Source organism: Notolepis coatsorum, assembly GCF_963971535.1.
Source record: "Notolepis coatsorum genome assembly, chromosome: 3".
NCBI lineage: Eukaryota > Metazoa > Chordata > Actinopteri > Aulopiformes > Paralepididae > Notolepis > Notolepis coatsorum.
In genome coordinates, this window is record NC_140167.1 from 9638213 (window position 1) to 9658638 (window position 20426).

Below are 20426 nucleotides of genomic sequence, written 5' to 3' on the forward strand. Positions count from 1 at the left end.
TTCATGTCAGATGATTTTCAAAAAGGTGCATGAGTCGATGCAAAAAAAGAACAAGCAAATATACTGCTGAAAGTTCAGAACGTTGACGATTTTTCACTCTTGCTTTAAAATAAATAATTTAAATTAATCTCCAAAGTTAAAGCATTAACTTTGACAGCCCTAATATATATATATATACAAAAAAAATAATCTAACCCTAACTAACCTTACCGTCATGCACTTGTCCTAATAAACTAACCTACACTGTAGCACTCAACACTTTGATGAACATTGTTACTCAGCTGATAGAGTTGTGCCCTTCCTGATGACTTGTCGTACAGAACTTGTAAGTCGCTTTGGATAAAAGCGTCAGCTAAATGACTAAATGAAAATGTAAATGTACATGTTTATATCCAGTATATACAGCACTATTGTACTCGTACAGAGTAAACGGGGGAGGGATGTGACTTGTGTGAAAGTTGAGCTTTGTCATCAGAGCATGATCACGCGTTATAGCCAACAACTCAATGGGCCTCATTCCGCACATCCATGTAATGTGAAAGGAATGCAGGGTGCCCAGAAGTGTTCCGTCTCATACAGGTGCGCTCTCTGTGACGATGGTGAGCGTTTTTAAAAACACAACCAGTCCCTGTCTCACAAACACTACCCTCAGCCTACCGGACGGACGAACTGTCTCCTTTTTGCCGCTCACACTACGGAAAGGGCGAGGAGACACATCCCAGAGGGCCCTCTGTCTGCGGACATACGACTCACATCTGGGGGACTGATCACACTTTAAAGGTACAATGAAACTGGATGAGCCATGTGGTTATAATGGTGAAGTCAACTTAAAGGGATGTATCACTTTAGTGGCGGCGACGACAGAGGGGGGTGTCGGGGGCAGCAGTGGTCGCTATACCAGGCTGTTTTTTTGTCAATATTGGACTATGGTGATGTCATTTACAGGCATGCGTCTGTGTCTACATTAAGGCCTTTGGATTCTGCCTACCACTCCGCGCTAATATTTATTACGGGTGACAAATATGATACTCACCATTGTCTTTTGTATGAGAGGGTAGGCTGGCCATCTCTCTCGTTGCAACGTAGTTATCATGGGTATCTTTTTATCTACAAAGCAATTATTGGCAAACTTCCACCTTATATTACATCTTTGTTGGTCTGGAGTGCTGTCACCTACCAAACTCGTTCGAATGATCGGCTTGTGCTCAGGGTGCCTCGAGTTCGGTCTGAGCTTGGAAAGTCTGCCTTCTCCTACGATGCTCCGTACACATGGAATACCCTGCAAAAGACTCTAAAGCTCGGAACATTCCCGTCATTCATGGAGTTTAAAGGCATTGCACTTGACCTATGTACTGAATCATGTAATTGTTTTTAATCCATCATTGTAGTAATTGTAATTCATTGTAATTATTAACTGTTATGATATTTGTGTCCTTTGTTAACTCGTCATCACTGTAAATGAGGGAAACCTCAGTGCTTTCACGAGTATAAATAAAGGTTTGAAATGAAAAAAATTGCTTCCTGGTAGGCGACCTTAGATTAGAGGCAAGCCGGCTGAAACTTGACAAGTTCTACTAAAGTGAAATACTCACGTTTTTCTTTCGATATGATACGATAAGATATATTTTTTATTCATACAAAAGACAAGCATCGTACAGATCATGTAGTAATGAGTCGAGTTGAGTTGAGTTTATTTTTATCTCGAACAATCAACCATGTAAAAATAAAAACTAAATAAAAATTATAAACTAAAGAAACTCATTTACAATGAAATCTTACATTCTTCATTAAATGATAAAGAAATCATTCGAGAAAAAGTTCGAGAAGGAGCAGAAGGAAGCAAATGCTTATCTAGTCCTGCCCCTTTCTCACAATATCATACATAAACAAAATCTCTTACAAACATAAAATAACAAACAAAATAAACATAAAAATTCAAAAAAGAAAAAATTTAATATAAAATAGAAATAAAAATATATAAAATTAGAATGTTATAGAGCTCCTCATTTTTGTACTCATTGAGGTTGTATGAAAAGGAAAAACCCAGGATAAGCTGCAGCCACTGCTTTTGAGAGGAACCCAGCGAAAACAAAACACATAAATACATTTATAACAACTAAACATACATGATCACACTAACATATTGTTTCTGGAGTCAAAGACATTGAAGTTAAATGATCTTGTGGAATTTAAAACGGCACAATTAATGTATAAAGCAAAAAGTCATGCACTTCCAAGAAATATTCAAGAATTGTTCTTTGATAGGGAGGGGGGTTATAATCTGAGGGGAGAACACAATTTAAAGGTGCTAAACGTACGCACTACCATGAGAAAACACTGCATCTCAATATGTGGAGTGAAACTGTGGAACAGTCTTAATGTGGTGTTAAAGCAATGTCCAAACATGAGACAATTCAAACTGATGTATAAGGAAATTATGTTCACAAGGTACAGGGATGAAGAAGGGACTTGATATTCACAGGTGTTTACATTTTTATTTTGTTTCTATTTTATTTTATTTTATTTTATACATATATAGTTTTTGTTTTTTTGTTTTGCATATATATATATATATTTTTTTTTTCTTTTCTTTTCTTTTTTATGTTTAAAATAGTACACTCATTTGAGTAGTGGAAAAGGGGTAGGATTAAATAAGTGTATACTTCTTCCTACTCCTTTTCGAACATGCAGATTGAGTTGTTTTTCTTTTTTGTTATTGTTTGTTGTATTCATTGCATGTTCGAAATAAAGACTTCAAATCAAATCAAATCAAAAACAAGACACGTTATATAGAACATAACACAGCACAGACATGGTACAATACTAGTTGTCATGTATTGGGTGTTGTGGTCACATGACCGGGAACTGGTACGAGGGTATGTACAGTGATCACATGGTGGTTGAGAGAGGCGTCAATGAACAAAGCCACTGCAGCGACAAGAGACAGTATGACTTCAATTCCGAGTTTGAATTCTATTATATTCTATTCTCAGTGGCTTTCGATGACCAGTGACCGGTGTTACGTCATCTTTAGTCCTACTTCTGGTGTGAAACACATACAGTAGAAGGGTGAAATTATTCAGTTCCTGTCATCCAGTCACCAGTTCAGTGACATTTCTGAGGGGAACTTGGGAACAATTGCGCTACACTGTATAACAACACACAGCCAGCCACATTAGGGGAAGTCAATATTTGACAATATCTTACAAATCCAGCAAATAAATTGAGGATTTCCTTCCTCTTTGTTTGGGTCTGTGGTTGATGAGTAGTGTACAAGGGCATAGATTTGGAGACACTTTAAGCGGAGGGTCTGGGTGTTTCATTTCCTGCATTCTGGTGTACGTCTGTGCACAGTGCAGCTATCCAGCTGCAAGCTAGCCTAGCTTAGCACAAATGAATAGAAGCAGATACGGACCACTAGCCTGCTTTTTTATATAGCGCTTTTATCTAAAGCGCATTACAATTTGTTACTCACATTTTACCCACTCACTCACACATTTACTCACATATTCACGCACCAACGGCGGAGGCAACCATGCAAGGTGCCAACCTGCTCATCGGGAGCAATTAGGGGTTAAGTGTCTTGCTCAAGGACACATCGACACGCTGCCCGGGAGGAGTGGGAATCAAACCGGGAACCTCCAGATTGCCAGACGACTGCTCTACCTCCCGAGCCACTGTCGCCCGTTTTTAATGAATCACATCTTCGCAATCAGACAAACTTGTTTGTCAGGTTCTGTGTGGGATATTAGGTTTCCTCGAAGATTAGGCGCATTCGTCTAAGATTACCTCACAAGGAAAAGGGAGGATTAAGTTTGGATAATGCTTGCGTGTCTCCTAAATGTAATGATAGCACTGTTTCACTGCTTCTGGAAGGTTCTGTGTTGCCTGGGGAGGCAAGGAGATGATTCAAGGCCTTCAATCACAGTAATGTGACTGAGGTAGATAGGCCGACCAGTATCCGAAAGGTTGGTGGTCCAATCCCCGACACCAAGGCCGTAGGCACTTAAGTGGAGGGTCTGGGGGTCCTGACTCCTTCCCCAGGAGCGTCGCACTCTTAATTTCCCTCCCATTCTGGTGTACTTTTATGCACCAATTTGTGCCTTTTCTGCATCCATTTATGGTGGAAATGTCTTTATTTATGTAAAGGAAAAGACAACATTCAGGTATCAGCTGACACAAATATAATGGAATATAATGCAGTAAGGCTCACAGGCATTCTGTATTGCTTTCAAATATTTATTCTTCTTATAAATGTTTTGACCACCTTATCTTCTACCTGTTTTGGGGAGGGGGTTGTCTTTCATATTAGCTATATTTTTTAAGGGGGAGAAATTGACCTCTTATCAATATTGAGGGGGACATGTCCCCTGCATCCAAACCCCCCCCCCCCCCCCCCCCCCCCTCCCTAAAACTACACCTAAGCCCGGCACAGACAGGAAAGTGTATTCCAACTGTGGAGGGTGAAGGAGGGTGGCTGGTATTACATCAACAGTGCCTGCACTCTGCCAACGTGCCCTGGAGCAAGGCACTGCACCACCGAAACCGCTCCAGGGACACTGCACCGTGAGGCGTGCCGGCGCGGCACTCTGATGAAATACACACGTGGAGGCAGAAGACCATGTAGATGTAGGAGATGGAGAGATAATTCGGGTTGTCTGGTAATCTGGAATTTCCTCCTACCCGGGCAGCGTGTCGTCAAAGTGTCCTTGAGAGCAAGACACTTTTAACCCCTAACTGCTCCCGTTGAGCAGGTCGGCACCTTGCATGGTCGCCTCCGCCGTCGGTGTGTGAATGTGTGAGTAAACGGGCCAAATGTGAGGAACAAATTGTAAAGCGCTTTGGATAAAAGCTGCTATATAAATGCACCATTTACCATTTATTTACCATTTACAATTCAATAAAGACAATAAAGTCATTGTTGTGGAAAATGTGTATACGGGGGGGGAGGTAGGAAAGGGTTAGCCTTGACTAGTTTAATATAGGTCAACTAGCAGAGCTCAAAGACACTAGGGCGACAGTCTGGCTGATGTTTCTTAAAACAACCTCAAGCCTCAAGGGTATAGGACAGATAGACATTTTCAAGTAAATCACATCTTGTTCTTTTCTTCTTTAATCTTGACTCCAGTTTTGTCTCAGGGATGACAAACCTTTAGACTTATCTTCTGTTTTTATTCTCTTGTTGTGGAAAATGTGTATACGGAGGGCAGGTGGTCAGATAAGGGGTCGGCAGGACCTCGATGATTCCGGGAAAGGGAGATGTGTGGAAAACAGCATCATATCTGTCATGTCGGGGCGGGGCTGGGGAAGGTATTATCTCGGGGCACGTAGAGTTGGGGGGGGAGAGTGTTTTTTCCGTTATGGTGACCGTCTGGTAATCCATAGACTACCTTCTTTCAACCTCTTCTGTTAAACTTCTTTTCTTAAATAAATTACCTACTTGTTAAAATTGGAAACAACGTCTCCTGCTGTGTCAACGACAACCAAGCCACAACAATTGGTGACCCTTGACCTGTAGAACGCCCTGCCGGGCCCCTCACACGGCCAGCTCCGGACCTCTCCCGTAGAAATTCTGGCGGTGTCGACAAAATAACAAAGGTGAGCATTTTTGCTTTTTATTAGAATGTCCGTTAGAGATTCTGCGGGAGGAAAAAGTTGAGCTGGCTGTGTGACGAAGTCTGGACGGACGACTAAAAACGAACACGAGTGGTGGTGACACGAGGCGTATCCTTTTTAACAGGCTATAAATGCGCATTTTGAAAGCTAATTAATCTTAATTGAACATTTTGTCTCTGTGCATGTTTCCGACCCTTTGGTCAAACTTTCTCTGACACCCTTTACAAACACTCTCGCACCATTTATCCCCCCCCCCCCCCCTGGATTGTCAGCATGGATTGTCTGTAAACTTTAATACATGGCAGTTTGGTTTGTTAGAACAGACTGTAATCTTATGTCTATGCATTGTTGAGACGGGCTATTTAAAAGCAGTCAGACCTTTTATTGTGTGCTGTATGAGTCACTTGCTTATGGCAGATCAATCAGCATGGATTGTCTGTAAACTTTAATACATGGCAGTTTGGTTTGTTAGAACAGACTGTAATCTTATGTCTATGCATTGTTGAGACGGGCTATTTAAAAGCAGTCAGACCTTTTATTGTGTGCTGTATGAGTCACTTGCTTATGGCAGATCAATCAGCATGGATTGTCTGTAAACTTTAATACATGGCAGTTTGGTTTGTTAGCATTGTTGAGACGGGCTATTTAAAAGCAGTCAGACCTTTTATTGTGTGCTGTATGAGTCACTTGCTTATGGCAGATCAATCAGCATGGATTGTCTGTAAACTTTAATACATGGCAGTTTGGTTTGTTAGAACAGACTGTAATCTTATATCTATGCATTGTTGAGACGGGCTATTTAGAAGCAGTTTGCGATCGTTAGTACATATCTTAAACTACCGGTGTACATTGTTACAAATACAGTAGACTGAGCCAATTTGGACTATGTTATAAGAGACGCAATGTGATCTTGATAAATTATGTGAAATAAACAACGTGGCTATCCTCTCTCCTCTGTTTGTCTGAAAAGACAAAACCTGGATTGACCGCACCACGACCACGGCAAAGTCGAACTTCAAGACGACAAAAGGTAATCTGTTCTTAAAAGAACAGGGTTGGAAAAGAGCAAGCCCCTGCTCTCCCCCCAAAGAAATATACATTGCTTAAAAAGTGCTATTATACACCCCAATAGGACGCACCAGGTTGGGGAAAGAGTAAACTGTTTGGATCAGAGATCAGGCCCCTGATCTCTCTCTCTCTCTCTCTCTCTCTCTCTCTCTCTCTCTCTCTCTCTCTCTCTCTTCTTTCGTACATGTATAGAAACTATATTGGTCGCAAAGATAACTGTAACAAATACACATACACATAAAGAAGGAAAAACAACATACACACACCAACATGTGTTAAGGGGCACACCTAAAGAAACATAGTAATGTCACAGTAGTGGTTCCATGCACGAAACACTAAAAACGCATGTTTTTTTAATAAACTCTTGGGTAAAGAAAACTTTGATACCATTTTGAATCTCCACCGCAAAACTCATAGCATGTTATTGCATGTGACCCCTACTAACATTGATTAAAGATAAAATCCCCAGTTTAAAGGAGCAATCAGCGATAGTTGGAAAAGAACTCAATCTGGGCGTTGAGCCAGCTAAGAAGTCTGGGCGTTGAGCCAGCTAAGAAGTCTGGGCGTTGTGCCAAGAGAGATAGCTCTCTCTCTCTCTCTCTCTCTCTCTCTCTCTCTCTCTCTCTCTCTCTCTCTCTCTCTCCTGGGTTTGCTGACCCCTGTTGGTAAGCCAAGGTGTAGCATACAAACTCATCACATCTCTCTCTCTCCTGGGTTTGCTGACCCCTGTTGGTAAGCCAAGGGGTAGCATACAAACTCATCACATCTCTTTCTCTCTTGGGTTTGCTGACCCCTGGTGGTAGAATAAACAAACACACACACAATAAAATACACACACACACCATACAATAGGAAAATACACACACACACACACGTACAATAAAACACACACACACACATACAATAACACACACACACACGTACAATAAAACACACACACACACACATACAATAACACACACACACACACACAATAAAATACACACACACACCATACAATAGAATAAACACACACACACACTAAACAACACAATAAACACACAAAACATATACAAAGTTAGCAAACACGAACAACTACACACTTGGCATAACGGTTTGTTCCCACTAGTGCTTCACCTTTCCTAAATTCAATCAAGATGCATACGGCAGAAGACATATTGGTAGAACGGAACCCGCTTCTAAAAAACCTAATTCTCACGGTAGGTGTCCGTTGGCAGAAGCGCACGAAGGCCGGGGACACAAAATGGCCTTCCGGAGGTACCTTTGATCTCTGCCTATGCGAAGAGATGAATGTAATGATTCGTAACCACAAGGCAGGCGACAACAGCAAAAAGAGGCTGAGAAAGAGGACAGAAGAGTTGGGGATAATGAAGCTCTACACCCAGAAGGGGAGAGCATACAGGCAGGAGGCTTTAGCGCTAAATCAGAGAGAGACGGATATAGGGAAACCAACACCCCCACCTTATGTCACGCAATTGCCGGTGGGCACTCTGACAATAAGAGGAGAATATGAGGAGGCGGAATTAGAGACCTCCGCTAGGTCAGGGACCCCCGCTAGATCAGGGACCTCCCTTAGGCTAGATTCCCCCCCCAGACTGACCCCGCAGGTTCTCTATCCGAAAGTCCTGGCGGCATATAATGAGACAGCACGTCGGAAGTTGTATGATGCAGAGGACGAGGAGGTAGAGAACCTGGGCAGGCAGAAAGAGGGAAGGGAGGGAGTCGGGAGGAAGAAAGAGGAAGAGGCCCGTCTAAATGTGGCCCAGCAGACATCAGAGAAACACGGAGCGTGTGGCCACAGTAAACTGTTGAATGAGCAGGAAGATGAGAATGACAGAGAAGCACAGGAGAAAGGAAACATTACAGGAACCCTGACTTTCACCCCTGCAGCGTTACAGGGAAGTGTGACAAGCACAGGCCAGTTTCCCCTGCTAATAAAGGGGAACGATATCTTTCACATGCCATGGTCAGCTCTAGACATTGATGGCTTGATAGCGAGACTACCGGACCTTACAGAAGGAGCCTCCAGGTGGATCATGCAGTTTGAGGAAATTACGTCACCTTTTCTGCTAGCAGTGGGTGACGTCAAAGCCCTGTTGATGCGTTTGCTAGGAGTTGGTGCCTGCTGGGACATCATGGGTGATACATCGATGCGAGTGGCATGCGACACGCAGGCCCATGATGGAGACATATTCAACGCGCATAGAGCGGCGTTGTGGTACAAACTCAGGAATCAATATCCATCACGTATCAACCCGGCAAAACTGGCAGGCAACCCCATAATGGAGACAGAAGGGCCTGGCGCTTATGTGAACAAAGTACTGAAGGAGTGGAGAGGTGAGCTAGGACACAACCCAGAAAATGACCCGTTGCAGAGAGCGATGTTTAGAGAAAGTGTGATGAGAGGGCTTCCAGAGGTGGTTAAGAATAGACTGGAAGACGTGGTGGGGTTAATGGACATGACTTATCCTTTGTTCTGTGCACATGTGACACATAGTGTGGAGAAGCAAAGGGCTCAGGAGCAGAAAGTCAGGGATCAGGATAGAAATGACGCAAGGAAGTTAACTCAGCAACAACTGCAGCCCCAAAGGAGGCTGCAGGCAGTAATGGTGTCATCTGCTACCTCTCCACCCATGCAGGACCAGGGACCCCCGCCTGCACCTCAGGTAGTGAGAAGCTATGGCTATAGTTCACAGAACCAGGCGCCCAGGCGGCAGGCAGGGAATGGGCAATCAGGCCCACGGATTACACAGGGACCGGGGAACGAACAACCGTTTTCCCGTTTCCACTGTTGGAACTGCGGCATGCAGGGACACAGGGAAATGAGATGTGGGCAACCATACCGTCCCGGCTCGGAGTATGGGAGACCCGTGCGCCAGGGGGAGTCACGAGGGCCCTACAACCAGGGGGAGACAAGAGGGCCCCGAAACCAGGGGGGTAATTACTAGGGGTGCCCAGAGAATGCGACGGGGGGAAATCAAATGATTGTGGTTTCCAAGGGAGCTGAGCAAGAACCTATTCTGCAGGTCCTAGTGGAGGGCAAATTAACAGAGATGATGGCAGATACTGGAGCAGGTTTTTCCTGCATAAAGCAAAAATACGCCGCTCACTTACCCCAGTCTGGACAGTATGTTCGGACGGTCGGATTCTCGGGAAAAACACAACTAATACCCACGTCAGATCCAATCTCTATGACGTTTAACAACAAGACCATAACACTACCTGTATTAATTTCGGACAGCACCCCGCGCAATCTCTTGGGACGGGATGCAATGTGTAAACTAGGCTGTAAAATCCTATGTACGCCTGAGGGGATTCAAATTGAACAAGACGTGTACCAAATGATGTTACAAGGGACGGGGGAGAAAGAGGCCACTGTGTTCTGGCTGGGCAACATAGATGCAGAGCTGCAAAGGGTCTGTAACCACTGGGAGCCATTTCTGAAGGCCCAACTGCCCCAGTCTAGACAAACAAACATGGAGGCACATTGCACACTACAGTATTTGACAGATAGTGACCTAATTAGGAACAAGGCGTGGTTGCAGGGACAACCCGTGCAGGTGCAGATTAACTCATCTACGATAATTGTAGGGAGACAGGGCGCGGCGTTGAGGGTTAACACAAGTAAGTATCTACGGGAACAACATAGACTAAGAGACGCCGCCCCACATATCACTCTGAGAATAAATCCTGGTTACGAATCCGAACATCTAGGTTCAATGATACAGGAATCCGAGACTCAAAGGTGGGTCTCCACGGAATCTCCGCTAATTTGGCACAGCGCAGATGGGAGTTTCATAAAAATAATGATTTCCTTTTCGGTTTTGGCAAAACCTCAAGTAATCAGATTACCAGGAGACCCTTGCGTTATTCCAGAGGCGGACGTTTCGCTGGAACAGGACATGTTGGCGCGCACCCCAGAACAGTTGTGGTCAAAACACGACACAGATGTGGGTCTAATATTGTCGGCACAGCCAGTGGAGGTCAGGTTAAAGAAGGGTTGTAGACCACCCTTTATCAGACAATACACAATGAAGACAGAGTCGGAGGAAGCTATATCACATCAGATTGAGGGACTGTTAAAGGCAGGAGTGCTCGTCCCTTTCGAATCCAGATGTAATACACCTATCCACCCAGTGCTAAAGGCGGACAGGGCTAGGTACAGACTGGTACACGATTTGAGGGCGGTGAACGACGTGGTGTCTGGACCAGAGGCGGAAGTCGCTAATCCACACACACTCCTGACAAACATCCTGAGTAGCTCACAGTACTATACGGTCATTGATCTCACGCAGGCATTCTTTAGTGTTCCATTGGAAAAAGAGTCTCAGTATCTGTTTGCTTTTACCCACAGGGGGAAACAATACTCTTACACCCGGTTGCCACAAGGGTTCGCGCACTCGCCACATTATTTCTCGAAGGCGCTCAAGGAAGACCTGCAAGGAGTGTGTGACACACTACTCAGCACGGTCTTACTGTATGCAGATGACATTCTAATCTGCTCGGATACACGTCAGCAGTGCCATGAGGACTCCATCAAAGTTTTGAGAGGATTGGCCATGGGAGGCCACAAGGCATCCCGTTCAAAACTGCAGTACTGCCAGCCAAAAGTTGAGTACTTGTCTTGCGTCATTCAAAAGGGCATAAAAAACATCTCACCCACGCAGCTCGAAGCTGTATCCAAGGCACCTAGGCCGTTGACGGTCCGACAAATGATGACGTTTTTGGGGATGACTGGGTACAGCTCTGAGTGGGTGGAGGACTATACGATAGCGACAGCGCCGTTGAGGATGATGATAAAAGAGGCGGGTACAGACAAGCTTCGCGCTCCCTTGACATGGACCGAGGAGGGGGAGGACGCGTTCATAAACATTAAGCGTCTGTTGTTACAGGCCCCTGCCCTGGCGCTGCCGGATTATGAGAAGTGTTTCCACCTATTCGTCTCACATAGAGCGCAGCATGCGACAGCCGTCCTGACTCAAACACAGGGGAGGAGTGGGAAAAAACAACCGATAGCATATTACTCTAGAGCTCTTTCGCCGGTAGAGCAGGGTCTGCCACCTTGCTATCAGGCCCTGGCCGCAGCACATTTGATGTATGAGAAAGCAACGGCCGTGACAATGGGATATGACATTTGCATTTGGACACATCACAAATTGGCAAACTTGATTGAAAGAGGCAAATTTGTTCTGACCAGCCAACGGCAACAGGCTTACATGAGGCTCCTGCAGTACTCGGACGTTACGATAAAAACATGCCACGGCAGTAACCCGGCGGATCTGGTACCACTCCCGAGTGAGGGTCAACCGCATGAGTGCGAGGTGGAGGTACAGGCTTTCGTGAAACTCCGTCCTGATTTGGGAGTCGACCCGCTCGCGATAGCAGAACTCTCGCTTTTTGTGGATGGGTCCTGCTATCGGGAGGGGGAAAATTTAAGGTCAGGATACGCCGTCGTACAGTGCAAACCTACCGGAGAAACACTAACAAGAAAGGCCGGACAATGCATGCAACCATGTTCGGCCCAGCTTGCAGAACTAATAGCACTAACAGAAGCATGCATAATAGCTAAAGATCGCACGGTTAACATCTTTACAGACTCTGCTTATGCGCATGGCGTATGCCACCTATTCGCGGCCATTTGGAAGGCAAGAGGCTTTAAGAAATCGGATGGCTCACCGATCCTTCACCACAAGCAGGTTGTGGCGCTTATTCAGGCTATAAAGTTGCCCAAAAGCATTGCTATCGTAAAGTGCCAGGCACACAGAAAAGACCTGTCCTTTGTGACGACGGGAAACAACGCGGTGGACGAGGCCGCAAAGGCGGCGGCTGCGGTGCCGTCCACGGCTGTTCTGATGTTTGCGGCCGAACTGACGACTGAGGTAACTGAGGATAATTTGAGTGATCTTCAGGACTCAGCCACGCAGGCCGAGAAACAGTCGTGGACGGAGAGGGGGGCTGTAAGGGGGGCAGATGGTCTGTGGAGGAGTCATAACGGCTTGATAGTCGCCTCCATCGATCTTCTGTCCTTGGTGATACCTGAGGCTCATGGTGTTGATCACTGTGCAAGAGCAGAGACCATGAGACGAATCACGAAAATGGGATTTTGGTCCCCAAAGCTTCAGGCACAAATTGACGCTACACTAGCCAGGTGTTTAACATGCTTACAGGGCAATGTGCGCAAAGGAGTACCGACAGTGGCGGCTTACACACCCCTCCCTGAGGGACCATTCAGACACCTGATTATGGACTACACGGATATGATAACGCCAGTGCAGGGCAAACGATACCTCCTGGTAGTAGAGGACTGCTTTAGTCGCTGGATTGAGGCCATTCCATCTAAACACAAGAACGCGGACACAGTGATCAAGTTCCTGTGTCGCGAGGTCGTTCCGAGATTTGGAATTCCCACGATATTACAAAGCGATAATGGCCGCGAGTTCATCGACAAGGTGGTTAAAGGGCTGATGCAGAAATTAGGTATAAGACAGCGCCTTTCCTGTGTCTATAGTCCCGGGTCGCAGGGAAAGGTGGAAAGGGCCAATCTGGTCATTAAAAACAAACTGTTGAAAATCTGTATGCAAACTAAGCTTAACTGGATTGATGCTTTGCCGCTTGCTCTGATGGCTATTAGAAGCAGCGTAAACCGCCAGACACAGCTAACACCGCATGAAATGCTTACAGGCCGCGGCATGCCAGCACTGCCATTTAGACACCTGGCTAGGGGCCCGGCATTAGATATTTTTGAGCAAGATCTGAAAAAATATCTTCAGCAAATGACTAAAATACATGAATCTGTGTTTCGACAGGAGCAGAGAAAGGAGAACAGGGGGGTGAAGGAGGCGGAGAAGGAAGCCACCAAACCGAGGCTGGTCCCTGGGGACTTGGTCTTCGTAAAGGTCCACAAGAGAAAGTGGTCATCACCCCGGCGAGAGGGCCCGTACGAGGTGATCCGATCAACTGGGACGGCAGTCCAAGTCAAAGGATCAGCGACCTGGTTCCACTTCAATCACTGCATAAAGGCCAGCGGCGACCTCTTGGGGGATACAATCGATCGCAGTTATGCAGAACCCGACATGGAGGGCCCGAGACTGCAACTGGAAGGTGCAGTGCCTGCTGATGCTCCCGCAGATGTTGGCGGCAGTGTGCGGATGGTCGGCCGGCTGCGACGACGTCATTGAGAATTCTGGGTTCTCGGTCACGTCAGAACCGAGAGGGGTTAGGGTCGCATCGGAGCTAGACATGCGCTGCCTAGCAGCACTGATAGCCGCCACAGTACCGGCACGTGACACGCTCTGGGCGACAGAAGTCCTGATCTCTGGATATGGCTCGGTTTTGGAGGTAGCAATGGATATAGGATGGCAGGTGATCTCGCCAAGAATCTGCAATTCGCACGAGGAGTTTGACAAAGTGAGAACGGACCTCATTTGTGTGAGGGATATATGTACGATGCACGATAGTGAGTGGAGACAAGGGGGGTCGTGCCGGGGTAGGCTGAGAGAGAAGTTGCCGACCGGGTGGAGGCCTGCAGGGGTGCTAAGGATCGATGCCAATTTTCCATATGTTAAGGCCTTGGGGGCTCACTATACTACAGATGATCAGGTTGTGAAATGTGCGGTGTCAATGTTGGTGTCAGCAATACGCCCTCAGCAGTATCACAATATGTGTGTAATCGTCATCCATTGGAGTGCAGAGCGTAACAGAATGAGTTTAGAGGTGGGACGGTGGACGGCGACGCTGAAAGAGGCAACGAAGTTCTGCTCGCTACCATCTGCCTCTAAATACTACTTAAGAAACGTTTCATGTTGGGCCGCTGAATGCACGGTGCGCATAGACCGTCCTGAGAGGCATATAGTGCGTGCATATGCCAACGCTACATTGACGGAGGTAGTAGACGTGGACGGGAGAGCTGACGTCTCCATTTGTGCAATACAGTTGGATAAATGGGCGGTCCCAGTTGGCATGGTACAGGACCCCCTAGTGGTGGGGAAAGAGCTCTGTGCTATAGCAGTATGGCTCCTGGCCAAGAATGTATACACCGGGGCGTTGTTGACATGGACGGTGGGGGTGAAGATAGTTGCAACTGAGGGAATGACGACATGGGAGGTTACGCCAGAAGACAAGCAGGACTTTATGGCCAGGGCCAAGGCGACGAGGGGCCCTTGCATGCTGCGGAGCGGGGATTACCCAGTTGTGAGTTTCGGTTTGGCATGCAGGAGAGGTATATGTTCCCCTATGCGCGACGAGGGCGCGTGGATGTCAACGTATGGCGCCTCGGGCTATGGTCTAGTATCTTCCGAGTTGAGGGAGAATTCTGGCCGGAATGAAGAATGGTGGGGGAGTTGGGTGTTTGAAGGATTGGGACAGTGGGGAAGCATGATGATGGAGACGGGGATATCCATTGCGGTGGTAGGGTTGATATTGGTTCTCCTTTTCTGTTGTGGTATGCCTCTCTTGGTTAGGCTGGTAACTTCACACGTAACGAGCCGAATGCTGATGGTGGGGCAGCCACCAATCGGGCCATGCCCTCAGCGCTATGCTGCCTTGAAAAAGAAAAAAAAAAAAAAAAAGGGAAAAAGAAAACAACATGTAAGAGAAATTAGGGTGTTCGCTACGGGTGAGCACCGGGGGTTTCTTTTTCAGGTTCTTTTGAAGACATTTTGTATTGGTTCTTTCCTTTAAGAGTGACTTTTGGCAATACGGTGAAGAGACTATGGCGTGGGCATGGAAGGGGGGCTGAGCGATGGACACTAGGACTCAATGTTATGGAAGAGACAATGTCATTTTTTTTTGGGAGGGATGTTCTATGTTTAGTTCTGACGGTCAACTTCTCCTTTCCCTGATGAGAGTCGCGGTTTCCGGCCGGAACTGTGGCTCATTTGGTAAGCGGTGGAGGTTGGGGGGATTTGTCTGTCAGGTTAGGATTATAAATTGGGGTATTTTGTTGATGTTTTATTATTACTCTTGTTTTGAACGTTTTTTTGTTTTGGTAAGAACGGTAGTCAGCCTTTGTTGGTCCGTTAGGGGTCCAGTGAATGAAGTAAGGTTTCTTGTTTAGTTAGACATTTAAACATTTATTATATGGCTAGGTTTCTTGTTTAGATTAGGCATTTAAACTTTTATTATATAATTAAGGTTTCTCGTTTAGTTAGACGTTCACATTTTCTTGGTTATATGATTTGGGTGGGACTAGGGATAGCCCCAAATGGGGGAATGTTGTGGAAAATGTGTATACGGGGGGGGAGGTAGGAAAGGGTTAGCCTTGACTAGTTTAATATAGGTCAACTAGCAGAGCTCAAAGACACTAGGGCGACAGTCTGGCTGATGTTTCTTAAAACAACCTCAAGCCTCAAGGGTATAGGACAGATAGACATTTTCAAGTAAATCACATCTTGTTCTTTTCTTCTTTAATCTTGACTCCAGTTTTGTCTCAGGGATGACAAACCTTTAGACTTATCTTCTGTTTTTATTCTCTTGTTGTGGAAAATGTGTATACGGAGGGCAGGTGGTCAGATAAGGGGTCGGCAGGACCTCGATGATTCCGGGAAAGGGAGATGTGTGGAAAACAGCATCATATCTGTCATGTCGGGGCGGGGCTGGGGAAGGTATTATCTCGGGGCACGTAGAGTTGGGGGGGAGAGTGTTTTTTCCGTTATGGTGACCGTCTGGTAATCCATAGACTACCTTCTTTCAACCTCTTCTGTTAAACTTCTTTTCTTAAATAAATTACCTACTTGTTAAAATTGGAAACAACGTCTCCTGCTGTGTCAACGACAACCAAGCCACAACATCATCTTCTAAAATAATAACAATACTTTCTCTCTCGCAGACATGAAGGACAGACTGCAGCATCTACAGGTGGTGCTGAACCAGCCTGGTGGCGGTGGTGGTGGGGCTGGTGCTGGTGGTGGTGGTGGGGCTGGTGGGGCTGGTGATGGGGCTGGTGGTGGTGGTGGTGGTGGTGATGGTGGTGGTGCTGGTGGTGGTGCTGCCGCCTCAGCCACCGCGGAGCTGGACGACCTGCCGGAGCGGCAAACAGCGGCGGACGCCGACGCCGGGGCTCTGAACGGCGTCCTGCAGGAGGCTCAGCGGGTACGCCTGGAGATCGGGCAGATCCGCCACGACGTCGGCGAGCTCCGGGACACGAACCGCCGGGGCCTGAGCGAGACCTCGTCGTACCCCGCGGCGGTCGACGCGACGCGGCGGGACGCCAACGCCGTGGGGGCCGACATCAAGCGGCGCGGGGGGGCCGTGGTGCGGGAGCTCCGCGCCATGAGCGCCCGGAGCGAGGAGCTGGAAGCCCGTCGGGGGAGCGAGGACCCCGTGGTGCGCATCGCCCGGGCGCAGCGGCAGAGTCTCGACTACGCCTTCCGCGAGGCGATGGTGGACTACAACGACACGGAGGCGGGCCACCGGGAGGCCTGTCAGAGGCTCATCCGGAGGCAGCTGGAGGTGGCGGGCCGAGACGTGAGCGAGGAGGACCTCGAGGCCATGCTGGAGGGCGGGCAAGAGTGGAAGGTGTTCGGCCTGCAGGCGGAGGAGGGGAGGACGGCGCGCTCGGCGCTCACTCAGATCGAAGGCCGGCACAGGGAGCTGCTGGATCTGGAGGAGCGCGTGCGAGGCGTCCGGGAGCTGTTCCTGGACGTGGCCGTGCTGGCGCGGGAACAGGGGGAAGACGTGAAGAGCGTCGAGATCGACGCCATGAACGCCGAGGTGTCCGTCGGTCACGCCTTAGCTGATTTGGGAGCGGCCACTAAGCACGCTAATGGCAACCCCTGCAAGAAGCTGTTTTGTTGCTGCTTTCCGTGTATCAAGAATTAGACTCGTTTTGAATCCAACTCGGCCTACACGATCGGGGGGGGGGGGGGGGGAGGTGGGGGGGCATCATTTCAATGATGATGATATTGAAGAGTATAGCACTCAAAAGGATTTCGCACTGCTGTGATGATAATAAACATAAAGGCGACCAAAAAAGAAGATGGCCACTTCAACGGAAAACCCTTGTGGAGTGTGGGCGTGATTTTTTCTTTTTCGTAGCCACAGTTTGCGAAGACGGTCTCTGATTGGCTAGCCCGCGTACAGCGAAGACCCTCTCTGATTGGTTTAGCTCCGAAGAAGGGCTCTGGGATAGAAATGTCCGCCTTGTACATATATATTCTCTGCTTCGAAGTGGTTATGCTTTGGCCCTCTTTCGAAGTGGGTTAGAGTTTGGCTCTAAAGATATACTCTAAGCATAACCCACTTCGAAAGAGGGCCAAAGCATAACCACTTCGAAGCAGAGAATATATATGTACAAGGCGGAAGAGCCCTTCGGAGCTAAACCAATCAGAGAGGGTCTTCGCTGTACGCGGGCTAGCCAATCAGAGAGCGTCTTCGCAAACTGCGGCTACGGAAAAAAAATCACGCAGAGTGTGGTGGGGGGGGGGGGGGGTCTTCAAGAAACTCACTTCAACGCCTACTGTGCGTCTGGCCATCCCAGTTGGGAGGTCTCAGTCTGCAGGGGAACCGTGGAGAGCATGCTGTCAAACTGCATCACAGCCTGGCTTGTGAACAGCTCAGCCTCAGACCGTAAGTCCCTGTGTGACCGATCGTATGGTACTCCTCTTGCGTTGTGTAATTTGTCGATGCCCCGAGGGAGAGTCGAACACGGGTCTTCCACGCCGTGGGCGACAACATAGACCGCTGCACTAAGAGGTGAATTCACTCCTGGGTACCGTATCTATGTGTCTTTTTTTATTTATTTAACCCTGTTATGGGGAAGTGAGTTTAACTCGCAGCGGGTAGCAAGTAGGGCTGCTCGATTATGGCAAAAATTATCTCTCTATATCTCTCTCTCTCTGACTCTCTCTCTCTCTCTGTGTCTCTCTGTCTCTCTCTCTCTCTCTATATATATATATATATATATATATATATATATATATATCTCTCTCTCTCTCTATCTGTCTCTCTCTCAAAGTACTATTATGTACTTTGCTAAGTAACCTACCTTGCCTATATTACTACCTACCTACTACGCTAATATGTCTATACTACTATGCACTCAAGACTGTATCACTCAAATTTGACACTGTTTGACGAACAATCTGCCAGAGTTGTACCCTTCTGTCTTAAAGAATTTGTAAGTGACTTTGGATACAAGTGTCAGCTAAATGACTAAATGTAAACATAAATGTCTCTCTTTCTTTATGTCTAATGTCACTTTAAAATGTAAATGTTAATGCATTGCGTGCCATGGCACTTTATTTGATTAATTCATGCCCTATCTATTACTTATTATCATGTGAAACTGGCCATTTTTTCCGAAGCTTGAAAATGACTTACAGTGATGATATGCTGCTATAGTCTATTTGGTCTGATATGACCCGACCTTTTCATATCGATTGACTGTCTATTGTTGTTTGCACTGTGCTGGACTGGAGGAATATCTATTTGTTTTCATGTATGCAGGTACACAGAAATGACAATAAAGCACCTTGAACCTTGAACCTTAAGGTTTCTTCCCTTTTTCTCTGTGGAAGTTGTTCCTTTTCTTCTCTGGGGGGGGGGGGTCAGCCAGGGGGTGTTGTACCTCTGTGGGCCTGTGTGAAGCCTATTCAAGTTTCAAGTTCAGGTTTTGTTTTATTCGTCACATATAAAGTACATCTACATTACAGTGAAATGCTTGGTTCTGTATGAGCCCCCTTGAGAATGTGCTTCATACAGTAAAAAAGTTAATAAAAAAAAAATAATAATAATAAGGTCCAAACACTATAGGCCTACCAAATATACAATATACAAACTAAAGTACAACCTGAAGTACAAAATGCAAACAATGAGTTACAAAATGCAAACTTTTTCAAATGCAAAAATGAGTTATGGATGTAGTGCAAATCTTTTTGTAAGACTTTTGTGAGACACGTAATGTGATTTTGGGGGACTGTGCAAATAAATCTGACTTGACTTCAAGTTCTTCGGTCCTGATCGCCCACATTCACAAACCTTCCTGCTGAAACTGCGTCCAGAACAGTTCTGCCACTTCGACATTCACAAACCTTGATTGATTGATTGATTGAAAACTTTATTAACAGATTGCAGAATGGGTACAATACAGTACGGCTCAATACACACAATTGTTAAGGGGATGCAGACCAGAGAAAGACTGTCGTCTTGTTTACATCAGGGTCCCCCATTTTCAATTCATAACGACATACGCAACACATACAGATATATATCTTGACATTTCTGACATACATGACATACAGGTAAACAGTACTACTGTTACATTTGTGACATACAAGATATGCAAATATACAGTACTGTTAAACAGGGATCCTAACAGAAAATATATACACAGTCACGAGGGGGAGGAAACTGTACATTAGGAGGGGGGGGGGGGGGGTTGTACATTTTTACGGGGGCCATACAGATATATATCATTTAGGCTGATGCTGCGTCCAGATCAGTACTCCCACTTTGAGGGGCTTTGTCGATACAGGCAAGAGGAAACAATAAACATGCGTTTACATTTAACATTCACTTCAGACACTTTACATCATATTTGTATCTATTTATTACAAAGATATTTGCACTATACCTCCATACCTCATTTTTGCATTTTGTACCTCATTGTTTGCATTTAGTAGTTTTGTATATTGTCTATTTTGTATAGTGTTTGGACCTTGTTCTTTTTACTTTTTTATTTACTGTATGAAGCACATTCTCAAGGGGCTCGTACAGAACCAAGCATTTCACTGTAATGCACATCA

At 46.3% G+C, this 20426-nt stretch overlaps 1 protein-coding gene and 1 long non-coding RNA gene across 2 annotated transcripts; both read left to right on the plus strand.

Moving 5' to 3' along the window:
- Nucleotides 1–592: 592 nt before the first annotated feature.
- Nucleotides 593–15267, plus strand: LOC311225437. The gene is made up of 2 exons (XR_014619506.1): nt 593–780; nt 13491–15267. It is a non-coding gene; the product is annotated as an uncharacterized lncRNA (long non-coding RNA).
- Nucleotides 15268–16512: 1245 nt separating this feature from the next.
- LOC311225168 (syntaxin-11-like) lies at nt 16513–17520 on the plus strand (the record flags this gene model as incomplete). The annotated part of the gene is made up of 1 exon (XM_084310373.1): nt 16513–17520. The coding sequence occupies one exon, from the start codon at nt 16513–16515 to the stop codon at nt 17500–17502; it is 990 nt and encodes a 329-aa protein (XP_084166499.1). The 3' UTR covers nt 17503–17520.
- Nucleotides 17521–20426: the final 2906 nt, after the last annotated feature.